The sequence below is a fragment of the Protopterus annectens genome, chromosome 15.part0 (assembly GCF_019279795.1).
Source record: "Protopterus annectens isolate FY-2018-M chromosome 15.part0, PAN1.0, whole genome shotgun sequence".
Classification (NCBI taxonomy): domain Eukaryota; kingdom Metazoa; phylum Chordata; order Ceratodontiformes; family Protopteridae; genus Protopterus; species Protopterus annectens.
In genome coordinates, this window is record NC_056749.1 from 134,668,119 (window position 1) to 134,688,268 (window position 20,150).

At 39.6% G+C, this 20,150-nt stretch overlaps 1 protein-coding gene across 1 annotated transcript in view; it reads left to right on the top strand.

Annotated features, from left to right (window-relative positions):
• RADX (RPA1 related single stranded DNA binding protein, X-linked) overlaps nt 1-20,150 on the top strand; it is an 804,920-nt gene that overhangs the window by 526,513 nt on the left and 258,257 nt on the right. Inside the window, exon 11 of the mRNA XM_044057246.1 lies at nt 3,969-4,072. Within this exon, the coding sequence (XP_043913181.1) occupies nt 3,969-4,072 (104 nt within the window). The remainder of the gene's footprint in view (nt 1-3,968; nt 4,073-20,150) is intronic.

The following is a 20,150-nucleotide window of genomic DNA, read 5'->3' on the forward strand; positions in this document are numbered from 1 at the left end:
AATGCCAAACTGCCATGGGTCTAGCTTGATGATATTTTTAATATTGTAGTTTATCAAGTCATGTACAGTATGTTCAGTGGCTTTGCAAATAAGACTAATTCACGGAGTCAGTGAAGTGACAGAGCCCAGGACCTTGTATAATTGAACATGATGAGCAGTGTTGTAGTTTACACATGGAATTACTTAATTCCATTTAGCTGTGTATCCTGCCATTTATATTTGGATGTGATGAGCTGCACTCTCAATCAGTTGGGCAGGGTCATGGCTTTGTTGGTGTGTCCTAAGAGCTGCCTTTTGAATATAATGAGCAGCAGTGTGTATTGTATCTCTGTTCCAAATGTTCTTCTTAGTTGACTTGGTAACATCTCATGTTTGTTTGTTGTATTTTCCCTTTCAGCCCGTTGTGCCTTAAAACGGTCCTTAGACCAGTTCACTTAAATAAATAGTAATAATTCAGTGACAGTGTACCTGTTTCCCTTTGGCTTGGGTACTGTGGTCATAGTTTTTACAAAATGTCTGGTGCTAGTCATAGTTCACTGCAGGACCATGGGCATCTACATTTAATCCTGCCTGGAAGATTTCTTGATGCTGGCTCATTCCCAGGTGGAGATTTGGAAGACTGTGGAATGTATTCTTGATTGTCTTATCAAAATGGGTTCTCCGTAAATGAACAGAAGTTGAACCAATATCATCTGGAAAGGTAGCCTTCTTTTTGCCTTCATGGACACCAGCACCAGAAACATACCAAAGGTTGGGCTAAAGGGTCAGCCACCCAAGGCATAAGGTGTTGTTTGCACAGTCAGGAAGTGCAGTTCCTGCATTCCTTTTTTCTGTACTGGCATTTCTGAATGCTGGTACATAAGTGTGCTTCAGTGTGTTGTGTGGTAAGCTGTAACTACCCATTTATGGCTTGCTACAATTTAAAAGTAGAAGATATTATATTTATTTTTTTTCTTCTTTTACTTTCTAATTGAAGAGCTGAAGGGGCTGAGGTGAAGAAAGGGCCTTTGTGTTGAATACCAGACTATGGGAGCAAACGTTTCTTTTTCCCCTCTTCAGCTGAAGAGCTGGGGGGGGGGGTGTCAGGCTACCATAACAGGGACCAGCACTAAGCATTTGATGAGCCAGCTATGCTTCTGAACATCTCTGCAGTGGTTTTCTTACCACATGAAAAGGATGAATCACTCTAGATGCTCATACAGAAAATACTGTGGACATCAGAGGTGGCAGAGGTGGAGATGTTCTTTGTTTAGATCACTGTTACAGTAGTCGAGACTACTGCAGCTTTAGCTGCAGAAGGCTCAACATCTGGACCAACTACCAGACCTTCTCAGTCTTCCCCTGCAGGTGTGGCAGGTCTATCCCCCTGGAACATCAGGGCGGACACACACACTATTTTAGATATTTCTTGCTGCAGTTTACAGTGGATGCATCATAATGTTGATGTGCAAAGTCCATTGTGTTTTGGCATGCTGCATACATCAGGACAATTAAGTAACCACCAGGAAATTTCTTATCTTAATTGCTTATTATGTTTTTATTTTCTGTTTTTGCTCTGCTTAGAGTACCTTTTTATCATCTAGCTAGCCTTATGCAAAGCATATGTTAAGGTATGCCAGGGCTTCAGAAAAGTAGATACTCTTGTGGAAGGCAGATCCCCACAAAGACTTCCACACACATTGTGGTTTCTGTTTAGGCTCAGAACACAATGTCAGTAACTTTAAATTATGTCAGTGATTAATTCTCTAAAATCAAATTAGTTTTGTTGTTAGCATTGTTTATAGAACTAATTAGACAGGAAGAGGCCCATGGCCTGCATCCAGTCTACCATGTTATCCTTAATTTTGTCTTAGGCCTTCCAACATGCCCCCCACCACTAAAAATAAAGAATCCAAAGAGAAAGTGTATGGGTGATGAGACTTTGATATCTCATGTCACATTACAGCTCAAGGAGGAAAACCTAGTGTGGTGCATTTTCTCTCCCCAAGTCATGCATATGCATTTCCTAAGGCCTCTGACAAACCCCTTCTGGAAGCCATCACACCAATGGAACAAGACATATTCCACTGATCTGATACCATGGCTCACCTTCCAGATTGGATTGTTCCATAAAAAAAGGGAGACTCAGATTGGATGGTTCTGTCTCTTTATACTTTACCACCCATACCTATAATTTCCATGGTAGACCAAACACTGGAAAATGAGAGGGCAGAATTGATCCTGATTATCCCATTCTGACCCAGGCAGTATTATTTCTCACATATGAATTTGATGGCATAGGAAGTATCCTCATTGTTGCCTCAACATGTGAACCTCCCGACACAGTGAAGGGAGTCCCTAGTACATCGCAACCCTTCCACGCTCAGACTTCCAGCTTAGATGATATGATGCTCCTACGCTTTGGTTGCTTATTTTGCTAAAATTCATTGGTAAGCCTAGAAGATCAAGTGTAAGGAAATCATATCTAGTTAATTGTGAGATTCTCTCTGTAGTACCAAAGGGATGACCAGCAACTAATTTAAGTGGCTGTGCACCTGTTGTTCCTGGTATTTGTCTGAGCTGTTGTCTTCAGGTCTAGCCTATGCCTCAGTGAAGGTGCATGTCTTGTATCTTAATGTGTCTTTCCATCGAGACCCACTGGTATCCAGGCACCTCAGAAAAGCATTTGATGAAGGGCATGATCCTCTTGAAGTACCCAAGGGAGTGTGACTTCAGCCTGTGACCTCCATTTTTTCTTTGAAAAGCTGCACTTATTACCCTTTGAACCAGCAGTACACTCACCTGTGAAATTCCTTATCTTGAAAACAGTGTTCTTGGTAGCTGTCACGTCTGTAAAAAGAGTCTCTGAAGTACAAGTCTTCATGTGCATCAAGCCTTTCCTGCACTTCCATAGAAACAGGATAAACCTGTTTACTATTCCCTTCTTTATGCCAAAACTTGTTACAGACGTAGCTCTGAACAAAGCTGTCTAACTACCTGTGTTCTTCCGTAATCCCCTAAATAGAGCAGGAATAATCCTGCAAACACTGATGTGCAGAAACAACTGACGTGCTTTTTAAACAGATCTAAGCCTTTCAGAGAATCAGGTCAAATGTTTTTCCTCATTTGTGGAAATGAAGCAGGAATTCCAAGTGACAAAACAAACTGTCTCAGAATAGAATGTGCACTGCATTAACTTTGGCTATAACACATGGCAAAGCATTACAGGAGAAAGCCAGGCCCCATTCCACAAGGAACACTGTCACTGCTATGGTCTTACAGAGAGAAGTTAGTACACAGGACATCCTAGAAGCAGCTACTTTGTCTAGGATTAGGGCTGGATTTGACTGTCCTATTTTGTAGGGCTTTTTTCAGTTCTAATTGGGGCAGTTGGCCATCCGCCCATCTGGGTGGCATAAACTTTGGAAATTTTCCATATAAGTCATGACTGCAACAGTGACCCACAAATAACAGTACACTTGTGTAGGCAGCTTACCATATTTGTAAATGTTCAGTTGTGGTCACTTTGCAGTTCTTTCTCCCTTCCTCCTGTCCCTAAACTGTAATGGTATTTCTTCTGGTCAGTATGGTATGCTTACATTCCTTTCACCAACTACTCTACCTTTCTCCCCTTCTTCAGGTCCACTAAGGAAGATTTATATTATCCATGATAAGGGATGCATCCCTGCAGTAAGCCTAATCAGCAGAATTAAGCATATATGTGACTCGGCTCAGGGGCAAGAAATAAGTAAAGAATGTGCAGGTAAAGGCACCTGTAAACCAGCTTTGTGGCAGTATCTGAGGTAAGGCAGTATCAGCGTAGCTGTTGGTAAAGGGTTGTTAACATATTCTGCCAGATGTCAAATTCCGTGTTTGGCAGAGATCCCTGTAAGTTGTTAATTGCGACCACAGTTAAACATCTGCAATTATGTTAAGTTTCCTACACAGCTGTACTTTTTAATAACTGTTACACTGTTTTATTTATGCAGTCATGATACTGCTGCTGTTTATCAGCAGAGTTCTGCAGAGTTGAACAATAAAGAAAATGAAGAAAACAATCCGAATTTGCAGAGTTGCAGCCGATTATGTGGAGGTACTTTGTATATTACAGAGGTACTTTGTGTATTACTGCATGCTTGCTACATTTAAACTACTGCACAAAGTTACACGGCAAACACAGGCTTGGAGGACCAGTGTTTTTCTTGCAGCAAACATTTTCACTTGCCTTTTTGATACTGGTAACTGATGACCATTTTTATAAAAGTTTACTCATTGATGTATATTTTGTCCTGTCTTTGTTCCCTTCCTTTAAAAATACATCTGTTAGTGAACATATTCAGTTAAATAGTCTTTGGCATTCTGCTATAAAATATGTGGCAGGGCTAACCACGTAGTAGTGTTAACTTTGGCACTAGATGACAGTCACTGTTGATGTGACCAACACCATGAGTAAAAATTGGGGTTATAGATGGATGGATTCTGCTATACAATGCATGTAGATTTTGCTTTTGGGTCCAAAGGCAAGAGGACAACAATGTTTATTGTGTGTGTGTGTGTGTGCGCGCGTGTGCGCGTGTGCGCGTCTGTGTGTGTGTGTGCGCGTGTGTGTTTCTTATTTTAATGTTGCTAATGCTTTAATATGAAAATGCTTGAAAACATTTTTTTGAAATCAATGTGTTTGTTTAGAAGAGCAGCTAACATGCATATGACAGAATTTTTCAAAAATATGTGTTGTACCTGCTAAGTATTACAGAAAACATTTACATTCACAGCCAACAGAGTAGCTGCAGGTAGTAGTAAAATTACATTGAACCACAACCGATTTCCAGTAAGCTGGATTAATAAACCTATCACAGGAGCTAGCAAGATAGCCTTCTGTTAAACTATAATAATAAACTAGCCCTTGCCTGTAGTTCTGTACCTCTGTTACAATAGAAAAGAACATGTTTCTTCTCAAAAAGAAAAATACTACTTGCTGCAGCTCATTTGTCAGTTGCCATGTTTTACTTTTTTTTTCCCTATAGGACCTTGCCTGGTGGCTTCTCTATATACATCTGTTTGACCTTATTTCTTCTGGGGATCTAGGTATAGGTAAGAGACCTATGGTCCTCTTTGTTCCAGCCAAAGAATCACTATTAATCCACTATTCTCCTTTGAGAAATTATAAGGAGAATGTACACATCTGTTACTATTAGCTTTTGCAAAGCTTTTAAGAGATTATTTTAAGTTTATCCTCATCATTAAAGCTGTCATAATTTGTATATTTTCAGTGGTAGCTCAACATAGACTTGTGATGCTTTGTCTTCTTTAGTGTCTGAGATACCTTTGTTGGTGATACACCAGCTCTGCTTTCAGGTACAATTTTTACTTTCTGACACTTAGCATATGATTGCTGCTTTGTGGATTGGCCCCTTTGGCTCCTTCTACATTGTACGCTTATTCCTCATGATCAGCAGTGCCTGTGAAAGTAATATTTTTAATCATCACAACATGCTGTTTGTTGCTTTCCCATGGTTAAGAGTGCTTATGAAAGGAGTAACATTTTTAAATTCATATACAAATGTTAATGTTACTCTGTGGTCAGCAGTGTTTGTGAAACCATAATTTAAATAGCAGGAAAATGCAGTACATAACTTCTGTTAAGATTTATCTGTGTCTGTGGAAGCAGTGTGTACTTTTTTAGTGTAAATATATTGGTTGCAATGTTGAATGCAGTTTATTTTTCAGTCAGCAGCAAAGTATTGTATGATTGGGACTGAAATTTGATTTGCAACACTCGGGATGTATCTGGGCACTTAGATGGAAACATACAACAGAAAGAGGGTAGATTTGTGAAGACATTTATGAAAACGTTTGGTATGGAAGACATGAATTTAGTAGTAGGAACTCTGGTAGAATTTACATATTATTCTTCAGGGTAAAGTAACTGGTCTAGACTAACCAGAAATTATATCTCACAGGAGCATGTGCATTCAAAAAAGTGTGATTCACATCCAATAACTATTTCAGATCATGTGCCAACAACAACTAAGAGGAAAACGCATTGTAATGGAGTAAAAATGAGACACTGGCGTTTCCCTACCTACCTGTAAAAAAGAGGGGAATTTAAGGAATGAGTTGTGGAAGTTGTTTGAGAGTTATTATAGGTTCATAGGTAGGTACTAGGCTATCTGCCCTGGGGCCTATACAAGCCCAGCCAAAAAGGTACCCTGGCTTTTGCCACCCCAAGAAAATTATTTTCCTGTGCCACTGTCGAGCAGAGCCACAGAGGTGATCCCTGGGGTGAATTTCCTATTTCCCATCCAATCATCAAGATTTTTCTTGAAGAGTGCTAATGAGGAGCTTTGTTTGATATAGATAGGTAGTTTATTCCAGAGTATGGGAAGTTTCTGGGACATGAATCTACCCTACAGCATGTTCTGTTTATTGTGGTGACAAGGTTTAAGTCCCTAGAGCGTGTAGCTCGGAGGTATTGGGATTTCTTTAAGTGGAGCATGTTCAACAGCTCTGGGTTTGATATAGCTTTGTATGTTAGGCAGAGATCATCTCTGAGTAGGCGATATGCAATGGAGTAAAGCTGGAGTTTTTTGAGACGGTCTGCGTAGGGCATCTGTTTGAGGTGGGTAATCCTCTTTGTGAGGTATTTCTGCGGCCTTTCCAGTTGTTGTAGATGTCTTGTGAGGTACATACCAAAAGAGGCGTTGTACTCTATAATGGGTCTAATGAGTGATGAGTTAGAGGGGAACAATGACCTCTTTTTTTCTGGATGAGAAACCTTTTGTGATGAGGTGTGCCACGTAGAAGGATTTCCTGACTGCTGTGGCGATGTGATTATCAAAGGAGAGACTACTGTCCACCTGTGTCCCAAGGTCTCTTATCACACTTTCGGTGTTAAGTATGCTACCGCCTATGTTGTAGTTCATGGGTACAGAGTTTTTACCAAAGGGGATGACAATGCACTTTTTGGCATTGAGCTTGAGGCCATGGCTTTGATACCAGGCATCTGTCTCAGTGAGGCCCTTTTGTAGGATGTCCACATCATTAGGAGTTTCGATTATGGCTCCTAGTTTGCAGTCATCTGCGAACTTCATTAGCCAAAGACATTCTGTGTTAGTATGTACTTCAGAGAAGTAGATACCAAACAGGAGAGGACCCAGGACTGTACCCTGTGGTACTCCACTTGTCACTGGTCTGAAGTCGGATTTGGAGTCTGCCACTTTCACAGTGTGGGTTCTGTCAGTGAGCCAGTTGGCAGCCCATCTTGTGACATAGGGATTTATACCTAGTTTAGTGAGTTTATCTATAATTCCAGAGTGGGAGATGGTGTCAAAAGCCTTGGCAAGATCTAGATAGGCTGTGTGAACCACCTTTCCCTTGTCTACGGCTTTGTTGACTGCTTCAGAGAAGTCTATTAGGTTTAGGAGACATGATCTGCCTTTTACAAACCCGAACTGGATGGGATCCAGAGTTTGGAGATTACCAATGTCTTTGTTTATAAGTTCCATGATGATACGTTCCATGGCCTTGCAGACCAGGCACGTCAGGCTAATGGGGCGGTAGTTCCTGGGGTCTATGGTGGCTCCCCCCTTCTGGAGTGGGGTAACCGTTGCTGTGCGCCATTCAGCAGGCACAAAGCCTGCGGTGAGGCTATGATTGAACATGGTCCTTAGGTGGGGTGCCAGTTCGTTCCGTAGTTCGTGTAGAACGCAGCCTGGAATGTTGTCTGGTCCCATGGATGCTGTGTTATTGGCTTTGGAGAGTGTGTTTTTTACCTGTGCAGCCATGATTACAGGAACTTTGCATTCTTCCGGTATAGAGATGGGTTCTTTAGGGTGTGAGAGGGGGGTAAAGTTAACACTACGTAGTTAAGGCTTATATAAATAACAAGCAGAAGGCTATAATTCATAGTGGAAAGAGATGATGATGATGATGATGATGGGAAATTCAAGAAATAACGAGAGTGTTGGGTCTGTATAGATCTGTATTAGGGAAGAAATTATTTTTTTCAGAAGTTAGTATAGCTGATGAGTGAAAAAAATGAAAGTGGGGTAAAGAATAGGGTAGAAATAAAAGATAAAGATATGATTAAGAAGTAATAGGAATTATTTAGAAGAGCTGATAAAGGTTAAAGTACTGCAGAATAAAGGAAAGCTTTCAGAACAAAAAGAGGCAAAATTGCAGAGTGCTGAAATGAAAATCACAGACTATCTAGATAATATGCATGTGTTTAGAAATAGTACTGTTAAGCAACTGTTATTGTGCTCTGGGATTGCTGTCAAAAAAACTTTTAGTACGACTGCTTAGGCAACAGAAAGTGGAAATGCTTGTTGCCAAACTTAGGGAAGTATCTAACAAGAAGAAAGATGGGTGGCTGTTATACCTAAAGATACTAAAGATCCATCAGACCCTGTTTCATATAGGCCAATTTCAATTTTTAAACCATGATTGTAAAGTGTTTATGTCTATAATATCTAAAGAATGGCAAAAGTGTTGCTAAAATTCATAGGTACAGATCATTGTTTAGTTTTGTGGTAGAAGGGCAAATATTTGACAACATTAACAGAACAATAATGATAGAGAGGGAATCAAAGTGTAAGAAAATACTGCTGTTGTTGGAGGTTTTTGATGCAGCGAGTAAGCTAGGATTTTATGACTAGGGCAATGGAAGCATTTATATTCCCAGATACAATAATAAGGTGAATTAGGAGGATATATGAGGGACCAGAGGTAAAAAACTGAAGTATAAGGGTTAATTTTGACAAGTTGCGTCTGAAGTGAGGAACCAGGCAGGGTGTCCTCTTTCCTCTTTGTTTTGTTTGCGTTATATTTAAGAGCCATTGGCAAAGAAAATAAGGGACTCAGAAATTCATTGATATGTTTGGTATGCTAATCAAGAGTAGTTTGCTTTATTGGAAGATGATATTTTGCATTTGATAAAACCAGAAAAGGACATCTCAGTGTTGTGAAAATTTTGAGATAGTTTCATGTCTTTTCAAGATATAAAATTAATGAAGATGAAACAAAGGCTATAGCTGTAAACTATGTACCCACACATGAAGTGGTCCAGCAGTAACGCTATTTATTAGAACATGACAAAATGGAGTATTTAGGAGTATGGATTAAAAAGGATTCTGTTGTGGCAGCTAAAAATATGTGGGAAGAGATTAAACAAAAGATAATACATAAACTGATACATTGAAAACTATTGTTTATGGATATGGATAGCAAGATACAAGCAGTGAAAATGATTTTAGTCTCTTTAGTTTTATATATATGTCAGGCATATTTTTATTAGCCAGAGGAGAAGTTGTGGACAGTAATTAACAATGAGTTTAAGGGTTTTATGTGGGAGGGAAAAGGGTCACGTGGGATAACTCTTCCAGTAGAACAAGGTGGATTAGGATTACCTGATTTAAAGGATATTTTTGAGCTACGTAGTTAAGGCTTATATAAATAACAAGCAGAAAGCTATAATTCATAGTAGAAAGAGATGATGATGATGATGATGATGTGAAATTCAGGAAATAATGAGAGTGGGATTTTGGATACAGATCCTTAAGGAGAATAACAGTCATACAGAATATTAGATTCATAAATTAGCAGAAAGTATTTTAAGAACTAAGCCAACACAAGAAAGGAGGTTTTACTGATAGGGGTGACTACAGTTAGGGATACAGAGACTAGGCAAGAGGAGGTGGATTTTACTGCTGAAAACTGGCAAAGGTACCAAGGTATTGGGAGCAAATAACTAGACAGTAAAAGCTTAGTAGCAAGGGAAGAAACCAAGAAGACATTTGGACTGCAGGATAGAGACTGCCTTCCCTATCAGTGATTGATTATCTGAGTATAGGCAAAGCGAAAGGGATAGGGGACTGCTAAGTGAAAGGTGTTTGCTGGAGTTTTTAATTGGGTCTAGAACGGAAGCTGCTGTTAAAAAAGGGATAATTAGTAGGGCATATAAAATACTGCACACTAACTATAGGAATCAATCAGAGGAGGTTAGAAAATATTGGGAAATGTATTGGATAAACAATTCATTAGGAGGTAATAGGAGGACATATGTATAGCTCCCAAATATGAAACAAAGTCTAGAACATTTAGGATTTTTCCTTGGAAATGTTTGAATAGATATTTTTGTACTCGAAGCAGACTCCAAAGAATTTTTCCTCATGTCGATGGCAAATGTTGGGGGTGTGATGAGGAATAAAGAGGTAGCTAGGAATATATGTTTTAGGAGTGTAATGAGTTGTCAGACTTTAAAAAATTTCTACAGAGTACTTTGTCAAAAATATTGGGTGATCAAATGGGTGTAACTAAGGAAATCATTTTTGAGCTGGGATACAGGATCTGAATTGCCTAGTCATAGTAAAGCCTTGTTAAGTTTAATTCTGGTGGCTGCCAAAAAGCAGTTACTAGAAAATGGAAGTGGAATTCAAAGTCTCAACCAAACTGCGCTTGGAGTATTGAATATCCTAACAGAGATAAATGAAATGGATCTTTAGAAAGGGATAGGAGCAAATTACATACAAAAAATGGAAGTTGTTGGAACAATACATGCAGAATAATGTTTTGGAGAAGGAGTGAGTTGTAAGGGAAGGTGAAAATTGATATTTTTTTGCAATATTGAGTTCATTTTAAATATGCAAAAGAATATATGTGATATTTGCAACTGGGAATATGTTAAAATAGTTTGTTTGCTATAAATGTATGTTTGCCTATATCTTAAGTGATAATTCAGTAAAGCTGTTAAAAATAACAGCGTAGTGTTGTATGATGCTACACTGCAGTCAGCATGGCTTGTTAAAGCAGTGTAATTTTCTTGTCAAGTTTAAAATCCTTCAACTTGCATCTCTGCATGTTGCTTCCTTGCTATTGACATATTTTGTTTTTTAAATGTGAATTGCCATGGATTACACCCACAGATCATTATGGGGTGGCTTCATAGATTGTTATTAAGCAAATGACCTGGGGGGCCTTTCTAAGCCTAGCCAAGTTTTCCTGAAAAATAATGATGTCCTGCATCCAAATAGGACGTTGAGGGCCAGGCATGTATTGCACAGAGTTTGTCCCTTCCTTTCATATGCGAAAAAGATGAAGTTCCATAACAGATGTTGAGAAGAAAATTTAGACCATTACAGTAGCCAACTTTTACTAAACTTCTAAATGATCATTTAAATACTTATACTCCATGTTAAAGCATGCCTGCTTTGTACACTTGTATGGACAGTTTCATACAATCCTACAATGCTTTGACTTTCTCTGCTGTTTGAAAATTTGCATTTCTTGGTGGTAGAACTAATTAATTTTAGCAGATGCTTGCTTTTGAAAGGTCTGACTTGCCATGCATTTGCAAACCACATGCTGAAATATGTTTTTGTCTTTGAGTCACCATATGCCTTTTACAGTTAGCAGCTAATATCTGTAATCATTAGATTAATTTGTTTGTTTATTTATTTAACATTTGTTTACCAGGAAAGTCCAACTGGGACAGAGCCCATTTTCAGCACATATATATATATATATATATATATATATATATATATATATATATATATATATATATTTACACACATAGTAAGGGGTGGCGTAGCCCCCCACATATTTTTGATATATATTAAGCTGGGGTGTCTTCTGTGCGGAGTCTGCATGTCCTCCCTCTGGTCGCGTGGGTTTCCTCCGGGTGCTCCGGTTTCCTCCCACATCCCAAAGACATGCTGTAGGTGGATTGGACACTCCAAATTAGCCCTAGGTGTGAGTGTGTGTGTGTGTGTGCCTTCTGTGGAAGGTTGGGTGCCGGGCTGGCACCTCGGCACTGTAAAACTCCACTGCCAATCATGATTGGACAGGTGATCCACTTGGCGAACCCTAACAAAAGAAGAAGAAGAAGATTAAGTTCAGAAAAGAGTAATTTATTGGAATTGCAAGTATCCATGTATATAGTTAAAAATATTTAAAATAGGTGGGGGGCTATGCCCCCCCACACCCCCCGATGTGGGTGGTGGTGCCCCCCACACACCCTCTTACTTTATATACTAACTCCAGGGTCACACAGCAGTGGGGAAAAGGCCATATATAACTTTCATTGAAATGTGTTTCAGTGAATTGTGTTTTCAGTGAATTCAGCTTTCAATGAAATGTGTTTCAGTAAAATGTGCTTTCAGTGAATAGTCCTAGACCCATCTCTGATATGTAGTTAGTACAGAGCTTAAGGTTGCAAGCTATAGTTCCACTTGTACAACGTTTGCTTCCCTCAGTACTGAATTGCCTCCTGTTTGACCCTGAGCAAGTCACTTAACCAGACATTGCTCCCTGGTCACCCCTGAAGGCAGACTGCATGTCCAATAGGCCTAAGTGGTTAACAAGTAGGATTATTATATGTAAATGATTCTTCACATTTAAAATGCATTTAAATGTTTTTTTAATTGAAATATTAATTTTGGTCGGTTAGCTGTCATGTGACAACTTACTGTGTTGACAAGTGTTTTCATTTCTGTTTGTCTATTGCATCTGAAGCAGTCAGTAAGAGATTGAAGTGCTTTTATGCAGTTTTTCTTTCCTGCTTATTTCTGTTGGCTGCGTGTGCATGCGTGTGTATGTATGTGTATATGTATGTATATGCTTTATGGCTGCATGACTGCAGCATGGGCATAATGTTTGATCTGATGTGTATGTCAGATGCTTCTCCCCTTGGCATGTTTGTTCATTTTTCCTTTGTCTTACTTCTGACTAAATTTCAGTGAAATTCTGCAGTCAGGATTTACTTAGGTTATTTAAAATTTCTATTTAACAGCAGCTTTGTGCTATAAATCACTGTATGACTGTGTGTTGCTAGACCTACACTAAACCCTGCACTCCCTAATTGCCTACTTTGTAACTGTGAGCATGTTAGTTAATCAAGTAATGCTCCCAGGTTGCATTACAAAAGTGACTATATGCCCTGTGGGCTCATCTAGTTAATAAATGCAGTTTTTTTATTTTTGTTTAAAAATCTGGCCCAGAGTAATGTATGCATGCTTGAATAACTTCTACCTTTACCTTCATTTTACTATGTAGACATTTGGTAATCTAAGAGCTTTTCTTCTACCTTTACCTTCATTTTACTATGTAGACATTTGGTAATCTAAGAGCTTTTCTTCTACCTTTACCTTCATTTTACTATGTAGACATTTGGTAATCTAAGAGCTTTTTTTTCTTTTAATTTGAAACAGGAAGGTATTTTTTTCTCTGTATTGTTAATCTGCATAAGATGTAGTGCAATGATGAACAGAATACAGTGTGAAAAAATAAAATGCTTATTTCACCGTTATAGCTCCTGAAACCACCCAAGGCAGGATGCAGCCTTCCAAATGATTTTGACTCTAAAAAGAGTATAAAATAATTTTACTCTAAAACATAAATTACAGTTCTGGTCAGTATGTGAAACCATGTGCACCTTAAACTGTTTACTTGGTCTTCAACTTTACTGCTGCTTGAGCTAGTTTGAATAATTTTAACACAGAATTGTGAATAGCAGAATAAATGTTGATTATATATATTTTTAAAACTATCAGAGGTTCAACATATTTAGATCAGTGTTGCAATAACCTAAGCTATTTGGTTCCTGCTCCATGTGACCAGCCAGCTTTCAAAGTTTTAGGGGTACTTTCATGCACTGTGTCAGGAGGTCAGGGAACCTCTGTATAAAGCCAGTTCGAGTGCTAATTTTGTCACAGCTTTTTTTACTTCTTTAGAAAACTCCTTCAGTGGACCTTGTGGAACTGTCATTTGGTTAGTGTTAATTCAAGGCTAGGCAGTTAAGTTCCTCGTTGAGGAAAACCTTCCGATAAACTTAATTTTCTGAAGAAACCTTGTTTTTCTGAGTAAAATGTTGTTTGCCAGGAAACTGCTTTTGTGAGTGTTATTGTTTTTCTAAGGGAGTTTGCATGTAAAATGCTTATGTGACGTTTTTGTTTAAGTACTATATACACGTATATGTGTGTGTACATGTATATTTTGACAGAATTTTCCTACAGGCTTGTAAGTTTATGTATTTCAGAAAGAATATTGTGTTGGCTGTAGGGATGCCCTTGGCAGGAAAGGGACAACCAAGTCTGTTGGTTTCAGGGTATCATGGAGGGTGAAGGTTCTTCAGTCAGCTTGGCTAGGGAACATTCTGTGGCTCAATCATTTTTCAGGGAGTTTCCCATTAATGGGGAATTTGGTGCGAAAATGTTGCCTTATCCTGTTTTTTATTTCCCCTGGCAGGGACGATTTGCTTGGATTTGCTAAGGAACTTATTTGTGCCTTCTCATTGACGAATTCTTCTGTCAAGAAAAGGAAAGAGTTCCCTGTCTTTATGATCTGGATTTTCAGTCAGAAGAGCAGGCATTGCAGTGGGATTGTTGCTGTTTAGGAATTACTTCACAATATGGCCAGTTTGATTCTGCAGATAGCATGGCTTCTCTTCAAGATTCATCTTTTTCTGAGACTTTTCTAAGTTGAAAGAGATTTTTCAGTGGGGACAGAATGAAATAACTATTACAGAGAAGATGTATTATGATTTGTAAAAGTTTAATATGCCAGAATCTGCAACACAACTATTCCCCCTATTTCACCTGCATTTTAGAGAATGTTTTTTCTCACTACTTCTAAGTTTGCCTATTGGACAGCCTCCTGCCCCCCAGAAAGTCTGATATGCTGTATGGGATATCTCAAACTCATAAGTGTTTGTTTTCCAAATCTAAAGCAGATCCAGCAGTAATTTTATAATCACACATAAGTTGGTACTAGGCTATCGGCCCTAGGGCCTGTACAAGCCTAGCCATAACAATTCCCTGGATATTTCTTCCCACAATATTTACTTCCCTGGACCCCTGTCTAGCAGGGTGACTGATGTGATCCCCGAGGTGAATTTCCTGTCTCCCATCCAGTTGTCAAGGTTCCTTTTGAAGAGGGCCAAGGAGGCGCTCTGCTTGACATGTATGGGCAGTCTATTCCAGAGTATGGGGAGTCTCTGGGTTAGGAACCTACATTACTATTACATATGTAATATCCTGAGAGAAGTCATACTCTATTATGGGTTTAGAGTCAGAGAATTGCTGCACAGAGAGAGAAAACAAAAACATACCATTTCCAGGGTAACTGCTGTGATGGAAATATGTCTGAGCCACTAAGTTCTGAGTAAAGCGATTCTTGTATCCTCTGGTTGTTGAGAATACTAAGTGTAAGGGATCATGGGACTCCAGAAGTGCAGGCTGGGAACTGTACCTAGATGGAAAGTGAGATGGACAAGAGCAGCTTAAGGGGAAGCTGGATTCAGTTATGGAAAATTTGGAGATCCAGTATTATACTTTGGAATGGAGAATTTAACATGTGTGGCCAGACATAACGCTGCTGTTGTGTGATTAGGTATTTGAAATTTGGAAGCACAAAAAATCTGTTACTATTGACGATGAGTAGATCCACAGCTGGAAATACTCAGTAATTTTATAAAGCAGACAGTCTTAAATATTAGAGGAAGGATTTTGAGGTTAAGTAATAGAAACATTTTTTTTTCCACTTTGTCCTTCTATTTTAAGAAAGTATACCTTTATGAATTGTTCCAGAAGGACTTATTTTAAGTACAGTATACTCTTACTTTACAGCATAACACTGTTCTGATAAAGCAAAAGAAAATCTATTAAAAAGAGGCGAATACAGGAAAATGTGCTACTTGAGCTAATAATTTTCCAAAGATTGTCAAAAAAGGGACAAAATATTACATGGGTGGATTGCAGCACACAGAAACAATTTATTGCAGAAGGGAATACTTCGATCGTCCACTGTGAGAGATTTTTTTCTTTCTTAAATAAAATTTATTCTTTGCTGAGTATTCTAGTATTAGAAAATGCGATTTTTTTTTTATGTCGCCTGAAAATGCTATGCCTGCACTGCGGTTTTCTAAACCTACAGAAAAGGGCAGTCTTGCTGGGCATGTCTGACTGCTCAGCAGTGTTAACAAAGTTGTACTGCAAGAGGCACAAAATAGTTGCACAGGAAACAGTGGCACTTAAGACAGTGGTGAATGTTTCTGCCTAAGGTTAATGTTCATGAAATTACTGAGGAATTATTAAACAAAGATGCAAAATGAAAGAAAGAAATATGCTGAAACATTTTAAATCAACACAAATTTTATAAACTGGATTTCTAAGAAAAAAAAAGACACTTCTGTGTTTGTGAATCTGAAATGGTGACTTTGCAGTGTGTTCTCAGCTAAAGCATAAACAGCATAATTTGAGAAAGCCTAACAAAAAGGGTGAAGTACTAATTGCTCACAAACTAAAGATTAGATCATATGTTTTGAAAACAGTTGAAAGTACTGATGCACAAATGTAAACCCAGTGTAATTTCGATACCTTTGTGTTTACCCTTTGCTGTTCATGAAAAATAAATCATGTGTCAGGAAAAGTCAGGTACGCTGCCAAGAAGAGTCTGCTTGGAAAGTTTTGTTAAATGTGGATGAACTGTTTGGGAAATATAAGCTTAGGCCCAACATTTTGAGATGTGAAGCAAAAGAAAGAATTCTGTAGGTTGGGAGGGTGGCCTAATGGTTAAGTTGTTTGCCTTACAAACACAAGGTACAGGGTTTGAGTCTCACAAGGGATAATTGGCTAGGCTTAAAATGTCTCGCAAGGGCAGTTAGCTTAGTACTAATCTATGAACCTATGTGTGCACTGTGTTGAAACTTCTCACAGTGCTTGCCTGCTGTAGAGTGTAGAGTGCTGTCTGAAACATCTTCTGTGTCATGAATTTTAAAGTATTTGAGGGGTAAAAACAAAAAGCAAGTCTAAGTGTTAAAACTAAGGAACTGTATCTAGAGAAAGAAAGATCCTTATGCACGTATGGGAATTTGCTTTAACAATGAAAAATGGTCCTTGTGGCACTAAGGTCACTCTGGTGTTATTGTAATAACTTACAACATAAAAGACCATGTGTTGTGAACTTTCTTTGCTGTATCTCATGATATTTTCTGAAACTAAAATTTGTGTCATGTATAATGATTGGCAAAAGCATGAGCGTGCTGTCACCACAAGCATGCGAACAAGTAAGTCAGGTGTGAACCAGGAATGAAGAGAATTTACTTTTAAAGTTAGAGAAGTGTTATTAAAAACAGAGCTCCTGGAAAAGAACATAGCAAGTGGCTAACCAGCAACGACTAGGTGGCAAGGCAATCTGCTAAGGTTTTGCAGTTCTGCAGCAAAAGGTTAGGACTTCAGCTGAGATTGTAGAAGTGCAAAGAGAGTCGGGGGGGGGGGTACAGGATGCTGTCACTAAGCAGAGAGAATGAGTAATAAAATTGGAGAGTGCGATTTCTGAAAACGAAAAATAAAATGACATAGGATTTTAGAAAGTTGTTGCTGACCTTGATCAATAAAGTAACTGTCAAAATAAAAAAAAAAAAAAAAAAAGCAAATTTGTCCAGAATACACTCTGAATTTATGGAACAAGTTGTAATAGTGAGAGTGTAGTGATCGTGGAAGTTCTAAGCAAAGTGAAACCACTTACCTTCTTTAGATATTAGGCAGCAAACCCAGTCTAAGAAAACAGAGGACATGTGCATGATGGGAGTAGGGAAGGAGCTTGAGGATTGGTAGGGTGATTATGTGCCAGAATTGATCCTCCTGTAATTCATAGTGGATGGACCAGGTATAATAAAGATCTGGCATTTTAGTAAGTACATACATGTGGTTCCAGCTTCCTGGTTTCTTATTCTTCTTGTAAACCATCTGTGAACTAAAAAATGTGAGAATTATGGACACAAAATTCCTTTCTCTGACACCCACACACTGTGTGTGTACTTTTTGGGTCCACTCCATCTACAGGAAAATTGTGCGATATGTCATGCTTTCAACCATAGAGCACTGGTTGAACAAAAAAATAAATTGATCCTTAAGGGGTTGCTTCCCTCTTCTTTTAGTTAGACATTATCTGGAGCTTCCCCCTCCTCTAGTACATCTTCAGGAAAATCTAAGAAAAGACCTTATTTGGACCCATCTTCTCCCTTGGATCCTAAATGAAAGAAAATTAAGTCCTTTGATTTGACCTCTATCTCAGATCCAAACTAAAGAAGACAGATAACTCAGATCCGACTACACTGCCGGATCCAAAACCTAAAATGACCAAGCTTATGTCAGATAAGAGTGCTTTGGATCCAGCTCTACAAACATCAGATTAATCACCTGATATTCCTTGTCTTCCGAGAACTAGATATTCTCATTCAGTGGACCCAGTCCTTTCTTGGGTTCCTTTACCTTTTTTAAAGAGACCGAAGTCCCCATCACTAGTTTTCACTCGCTGTTCCAGAAACTTTGCTAAAGAAGACATGGAGAGATTAGTGAGAAAGTTTCTGTCTGCGCAGAGAGTGTCAAGTACCCTCTCAACTTCTACCGCTCTGGGTCAGGAGATCTGACCTTCCACACACACCCTATGCAAGTTCCTCCTCCAACTCTCCTGTTGATCTTGGGGTTTTCGGATCTGAACCTTTCAGGCCTGTCAGAATTGGAGCAGAGAATTGCTTTGTTCTCTGATCCGAAGCTCCCTCTGAGTTCTTCAGTTTCATCAGATCTAGAGGGCTCTCAGAGCCGGGGTTAACCTGTCACTCCAGGGTGTCTCAGTCAACTCCAAAGTTTCGGAGCCATCTTTGCATCTCGAGGCATCGGCACAGGTTAGTTCGGCTCTGACCTCGACTTTGGGGGAGTTCTCCTTGGAGCGGGAGGGGACTTTGGTCCAAAGCCTTATCCTTACAGATCTGGGGTTGTCTTCCTCTTGGGGGGGGGGGTGCCTTTGAGGCCATGGGGAGAGCCTTGTCAGCTTCCTCAACAAAGACTGTTCCCTTCCTCTCGTGTCCTCAGTCTGCATGCTTGTCCTCTCTCTGCTTAGAGTCTCTTGTATCCTTTCCACAGGGCAGTTGGTACCGAAACTCTAGGCCTCCCAGCAGGGTGTCCACACCTCTTCTGATACAACCCTAGAGCTTCCCACTGAGGAGGTCTCAAAGAGTAGAACGTGCAAGAGGAAGCACTTGGACTCCCCAAAAAGTCAGTCACAGAAGATGCAGACTGTGAGGAAGGTGAAGGGTCCCCGCAGTCACCTCCTGATGATGCCCAGTTTGGAGACATCCTTGAAATCCTGAAACAGAGGTATCTGGAAGTCCAACAACCCTTCATCTGAGGAGTCTGTATTCCTGGAGGCATTTAGTATCAGCCCGTTTACCTCCTGGGAAACTCTGCCCACTGATGACCTTATAGATTTGGTGTTTCATCGGACATGGAATACCGCAGACACTATTGAGGTAATCTCTTGGAGGCCAGACAAAATTTTGATAGCCCCTGAAGATAGACAAGTTTAGACAAAAGGTGTACCTGTGGGTGCCATGGTCATGGCAGCAGCCACTAAGAAGGAACTCCCCTGAAGATAGACAAGTTTAGACAAAAGGTGTACCTGTGGGTGCCATGGTCATGGCAGCAGCCACTAAGAAGGAACTATCTGAAGAGAGTTAGACTGTCCATCCACTGAACAAGGAGTCTCGAATGATGGGCAGATTTGGTAAGCATATCTATGCTTCGGCGACCTTTGCATTAAGGTCTCTGAATTATTTGGCACATTTCACCAGGATGCAGAGACCTGATTAAGGAACTCTCTGCTAGTCTTTCAGGAGCCATTTCAAATGAGGTGCAGGCATCTGTCACTTCTCATTTGGCTACCCTGCAGGCAGTTTCCAGTTCCTCCATGAAGTTAGTCTCAAATGCAGCAAAAAGAACATCAAGAGCAGTGGGTTCCGGCATTTCCATAAGGAGACACTCCTGGATGCACTTATGTGATTTTTGCGGAACCCTTCAAGTTTTCGTTCATCAATGCTCCCTTTGATGGAATGTCTTTGTTTGGCCCCAGAGTTAAGGACACTTTATTCAGGTGTGAAAAGGACAGAAAGACTCTGTCTGCCATGGGTATACATTTTTTTGCACCTCAAAGATCCTTCTCCAGGAATCAACGAGGTGCTAGTAAAATGTGGTTCAAATAGCCCCAGGTTTCTTTCCAGGACACACGTGGAGGAGTTTCACCCTGAGGCAGAGGGGTGAATTCAAATGGTAGATGCCACCCTCATGGCAGAGGTGGCCCACAGAACCAAAGTTCTAGAGATTCCTTTTTCGATAGAA